Source organism: Dermacentor andersoni, chromosome 2 (genome assembly GCF_023375885.2).
Source record: "Dermacentor andersoni chromosome 2, qqDerAnde1_hic_scaffold, whole genome shotgun sequence".
Lineage (NCBI taxonomy): Eukaryota > Metazoa > Arthropoda > Arachnida > Ixodida > Ixodidae > Dermacentor > Dermacentor andersoni.
The window spans coordinates 125,342,613-125,348,612 of NC_092815.1; the positions used below are offsets into that span (position 1 = coordinate 125,342,613).

General features: G+C 43.2%; 1 protein-coding gene across 1 annotated transcript in view; it reads left to right on the forward strand.

Annotated features, from left to right (window-relative positions):
- Arl5 (ADP-ribosylation factor-like 5) overlaps positions 1 to 3,211 on the forward strand; it is a 45,800-nt gene extending 42,589 nt beyond the window's left edge. The window contains exon 6 of the mRNA XM_050187852.3: positions 1,865 to 3,211. Coding sequence (XP_050043809.1) covers positions 1,865 to 1,916 — 52 coding nt within the window. The 3' untranslated portion in view covers positions 1,917 to 3,211. The remainder of the gene's footprint in view (positions 1 to 1,864) is intronic.
- The last annotated feature ends 2,789 nt before the right edge of the window (positions 3,212 to 6,000 follow it).

Genomic DNA, 6,000 nt, shown 5'->3' on the forward strand with positions numbered 1-6,000 from the left:
GAGAGCGCTTCAAAATGCACAAGATGTATGTGGCTACTATCTGTCTGTCAAGCTGGTGCAGGACAAAGCCAGTCCATACCACATAGCACAGTCAGACAGGAGCACATGAGCGCAGCACGCACTCTAGCCCTGTCGTGCACAAAGCAAACGCTGCAGTTGCATGTAGCTTGTGGTCTGCTACGTAGCATAGGTTCCATGGTTGCGACGAGTCCATTGGCTGAGTGCACTGCAGTGTTTGGCGCATTGTAGGTGCCCTAATCTAAAATCGTTGCATCTGCATGAACATCCAAAATCAAATTTGAACTGTGTACCATGGTGATGTTCAGTAGGCAGAGCGTTGTCGGCATACCCCGCACCGACGTAGCCTTCGCAGTGCAAATCATTGAAGATGGAGCAGAAGAACCACAAACAGTATGTTTGATTGCCAATAACTTTGCTTCTGCTGAACGCATTGAAGATCTTTTTGTGGCAAAGTGTTTCTGAAATAGTCTAATTTAACATCAAATCCATTTCTCGACTTCGATAGAAAGTGGCTCAGGGCCCCTTCAAAGCTGACACGGCATTTTGGTGCTTTGTACAGACAACACAGTCTATATTGCAGAGGCACGATATGTTACACTCGACAAATAACTGAACAATAAGATAACAGTAATAGTCTAGAATGTCTATAATTTCAACATGCCTAAGCACACATGTACTGTCCTGCTTGCCGGTATGTCGTCATGGTTCAGTACCTTTTGAGGTGGCTAGGACGTAGGCATCCATTGTCACTGGCGTCTGCACGCTCGCCACCGGACTGTGACACGTCAGTAGGAGAGGTGTACTGGCATAATGCAAACACATGAGCAAGAAACATGTGACAGGGTCTAACTTTAGCCCTTCTAAGTAACGGAACTTGCATGTGTGTGTCGCTAGAACTCTGTTGCAGGCTGTACAAAACAACATCCTTTGTAAGGGCAATGCGTGTCACACAGGTGTGTATCGTATCGGCCTGTATATATTAGTCCCTCACTGGACTCTCAAACCTCAACAGGCAAGGTGTGCACACATGTAAAGCAGCCTACCGGCACAACTAAATGGTATTAAATCTGTTTGCAAGGCATTTAGCACTGTGGCCTTCAAAAGCAAATTACAGTATGTCTGTGTGCCTTGGGTCACCGTGTATGCTATTTCATGCATAATATTAAGGACACCAGACATACAACGGCGCGTGCCACATTAGGGTAGAAATAAACTACTGTTCGTCGAAATAAATTTGTGGGCAAGGCTGAAAAAGATTATTTTTTAGAACATTTAATTCTTCTTTATTCTGAACTGTTATGAACCTGAACCGAACCTGAAAACTTTTAGTTTCGACGACCTGGTACTATACAGTGATAAAAAGCTCTACTAATTGCTCTACAGATTTGATCTTATTTGTGACTGCCAGAATTGGAGGCAAGCTACATTTTTATGTGTTAAAAAATGTGATGAGCATTTAATTTGGGAGTGCATTTGATTCCGGGGCGCATACAAATCAGGTAAATACTGCCAAATGAAAATGTGGTGTGTTGAAATGAAGCAGTGGTGCTGGGTAATTCGATCAGTTTTGTCTGTCTGGCCAGCATCAAATTAATGAAAGTCAGCTAGAATAACAGAACGTAACAGCATTAGCAGAGAGTAGTAGTCTGGTTATGCATCAGTTCAGAATTCGTCATAGGACACGTGCAGGGGAACAGTGATCATTGCCTTGCTCCTTGTTTCTCTGCTATGGTTCTGTTATGCATTCTGAACAAGCACAGAGACTTTACTTTTATCAACAGTCGTGATTGTAAACTATGTGGAGATAGTCATGTTATGATATCTTCTGCTTGCTTCCTTGCAGCTTATACCAGGGGCTGGAATGGGTGTACTCACAGCTGAAAAACAAGAAGTGATAGCAGCTGTACCCGTAGAAAACCCAAGGACAGACTATGTGCTGTGATATGACCTAAGAGGGCAGCTGCGCAGCATCCGCTGCCTCCATCTCTCCAGTCTTCGAACAGGGATGACAAGTCATGGAACGACGGCATGGCCCCCCCCCCGAGTGCTGCGACATGCTTCCTCTGGAGGCAAATGTCGTGGATGGACTGCCATTGCCATGACAACGTATGTTCTAGGGTGTACCTTGCGAACACAAGAGGGGCGACGGCAAGCAAACAGACTACTCAGTGGTGTGACCTGTGGCCCTGTCCCACATCGACCGTGTGACATTGCCATGGTGCTTTGGTGTTTGCACATAAGAGTGCGGAAGCCTCAGCGGCACATGACATTGCGTGCACGTGACTTACTGCTACATTGTCAACATGTGTACATAAGAAGAGAAACTTCTCGCTTGTTTTTACTGAGCAAAACTGTTTATGCTGCAAGTGATAGTCTCTTGTCTTAGGTTTCGCTGTGCCACAGACATGGCATGCATGGCAGCGTGCTCTTTTGTACACATGCATGCACATCTGTGCCATTCTTTCTAGGTTATTTTGTAATTATTTTGCTTATGGCCATCTTACGGCCCCTTTTTTTTTCTTTGCCCCCTCTCTTTTCGTTTTAATGTATATGTGCTTATAGCTTGCATCTGACTGCTGTTTGGATGCTGATCATTTTTGGCTTGTTTTAAGTAGGAGCAGTAACATGCTTTACCCATTTGGGACATGACGTTTAGACTGGCTCATCAGGTATCCACGCTAGCATCATTGTGTGCAGTCCTGTTGTACATAGTCGGTTTTAATAAGCATACTTCACTGAGCATTCGTTTTTTAAAATTACTAGCTTATTGTGTACCTCATCACCATTGTTTCACAAAGCAAACATCTATAGTATTCGACAGTAATTAATGGGAATCATAATAAAAATTGATTTTGACAAGCAAGCCTCTTATAATTTGCAAGTTTCATTTGCACTATTACAGTTTCACCATACATGTACAGAAATACAAAAAAAGAAGATAAATTTCATCATAAATTACGATAGGCATAAAAGCTCTAATAGCAATGTATTGTATGTACAGTACAAGTGTTTTTTCTCATGACACACTAAGAAGCACCCGAAACCTGTGCGCATGTGTTGGTGCTGCACAGAGTCATGCATATTGCATCACTGTTTTACCTTTCAATGCTTTGTAATCCTGTGCAGTTCTGTGGGGAGCTAAAGGTGCAGTGCTCCAGTATGCTATAATATAAAAATCATTTGTGCTCTACCTGTTTTGCATTCCTTTGTCGAAACATTTCTTCAATAAATAATAAGCAGCTTAATGCATGAGAAAATTTTGGAAAATAGGTTTGCTGGTGGTGTGTGCCTGTAATCTAATACCTTCACATCCTGCATTCTCATGCAGGCTTTGCAAAAAGTTAACACCAAAGGCAGTTGAATACAAGAAAGGTTTAGCTGGTGCATATGTGTTTTGACATTACTGCATATTTACGAAATACCAGCTACGAAATGCAAATCTCTGTGCTTGTAGGGACTTCTTGTAATGCCTTGTTCAAGCCAGAATGTAGTAGAATGTTTTCGTCATGCAAAACATCCTGGCAGGTAAACGTCGGACACTAGGGAGTTCATGCCACAATGAAAACTTTCACATTGTTTGATGCAAGTACAGAGCCATAGGAAGCAATAACAATCCTAAGTGGTTCATTTGAGCATTGTGTCACCAAACGTCGCCAGGAGCACTGTTTTTCGTGTTTCCATGCCAGTGTTCTGCTAAAGCAGTATTGCAAAAATGTAAAAATGTATATGTAGTGTCTAGAACGGTCCATTGGTTACGCATGGAGAACGTAAAAGCTGTGTCGTAAACCTTTAATGAGCTCGTCACCATGACACATAGAAAATTTTAGTTATATGCTGGAAGTTGTTACGTGCCCTCTTGGGAGCGTTCTACCACAAGAATTTTTCAAATTGGTTCATTAATAGCCGAAACAAAAATATTTCAGTGCTGCGAACCCATGATTTCAGGAGGCGAGCACCATCGCCAACATAGGCACTCTCTCTACTTGCCCCATCAGCCTCCAGTAGTGAAATTACTTTCCTGCGTTCTCCCATACAGGAGCTCGAGGATCGCGTGACGCATATGTCACAGGCTCTGCCTTCTTTTTTTTTCCTCTCTCTTGCTTATTTGCTGCACGCCACATTTCCGCTGACGGTGTCGTATGCAAGCTGTTGCATTAGTTTCGTTTCGTGCAGCACACGATTTTGCACGCTGTGCATGAGAACCCCTGGCTAGCGGTATAAATCAGTGCTACTCGAACAATGAGGCAGACGCAAACTGATCACAAAGCATGATCGTGTGCTGGAACATGGTAGAAAGTAATAGTTTTGCTGTCGGAGCGCGTGACTGAACGATATGGAAACAAGCAGGCGAAACGGTATTACATCTCTCTTGGTGCGGTACGAAGTAAAATAAAAACACGCAGACATTCGGTTTCTTTTATTTCTCTAAACTTAATTTGTCTATTGAAGCAACAGATTACACAAATAACAGATGTTGCCTTGAATAATTTTCGAAGTCGCGTGTTGCTATGAGCGACATCACAGCACAGACACATATATAGGCGCACTTGCGCATATACGTCACCTCTCTGGCTAGGAGCGCGGCACCCACGAGAAGGGCAAATGGCATTTGGTTTGAAATTTCGGCTCTTTCCATGGCACATAGCGATGTAATGCTTAGCAGACATGATTGTTAGCACGCATTGTATGCACTGCACTTGTCAGCTCAAGATGGCCAGACCTCATAAGGAGCCCTTTAAAGGGCCCCTCGCAAACCTCCATTGCTAATTTTTGTTATATAGCTTTATAATCCACCGTCTAGGGAATGTTATAGTTGAATAATTTTTCAAATCTGTTCATTATTGGAGGAGATTGAAGAAATTGAACTGCCCTGTTACCATGCTACCAGGAGGCAAGCGTTACTGTAAACAGACGCACTCTCCCTCTTTGCCTCAACTAGCGTCCTCAAGCGGCATTCCTTCCCTGTCTTCTCCCATACCAGAGCCGAGGGACTGCTCATGTTCATGGTCACGTGACCAGCCATGCCTCCTTTTTTTTTTTATGCTGCATGACGCATCACCAGTGGCAGTATTGCATGTTCTGCATTGGATGATTAACCGCAGTTACTTGCTGTGGTTCATGATCTTGCAAGCAGTGTGTATTGCATATAGGCATTTGTGTATGTGACCTTGGCTCTCACTGAAAGCATGGGCCTTCTTTTGAAATATCAACCATTTTCGTGCCTCACAGCTGCTTCATGCTTCGCAGACACGATCGCCACCATTGATCTAGGTGCAGTACTTGTTTGTTTGCAATGCCCAGGCATGGCGGGGGGCCCTTTAACAGCCGCTTGCTGTAAGTTGTCCTTTTGCCTGTTGGCACTAGTGTGACTGAAAGGTGCTGTTGGAGACACACTATGACTTGAAAAAAAGTGCTACCTTAGAACTATAAGACTGTAACAACACTTTTGATTAACCCAAACATATGAGACATGCTTTAGGTGTTGGAAGAGCAAATAGGAAGGCGTGCAGTTGCATCAGCAGACATGGCTTGAAAGGGTGACTGTTGCCACCCATATGGAAGGCTCTTGTGACGCTCCCCTATGCAATACCAATGATTAAATGTGCAGTGTGATTAAGCACTGCACGTTTGTTAAAATGTGGTTGCTCATCGCTGCACATTCATGTAGTTTGCAAAAAAATTTGTTTGCCCTAGGTTCAGAATTTTTGTTCGAAATTTCATGACGACTGACCATGTCCATAGGCGCTGACTTTCTATTTTCTGTTCTGTACACAGCAGTCAATGTTATGAATTATACAGAAGACTTCTCTCACTGCTCGACACTTGCAGCCACATGCAGCCACTTGCAGTCACACATTAAAAAAAAGAAAGAGAGATGGAGGTATAAGCCACATAATTCAGTGTAACACGAAGTCTAATACATTTAGTCACAAAATATGGCGTGTTTATTACATAAAAAAAGCATAGCAGATCTGAGCC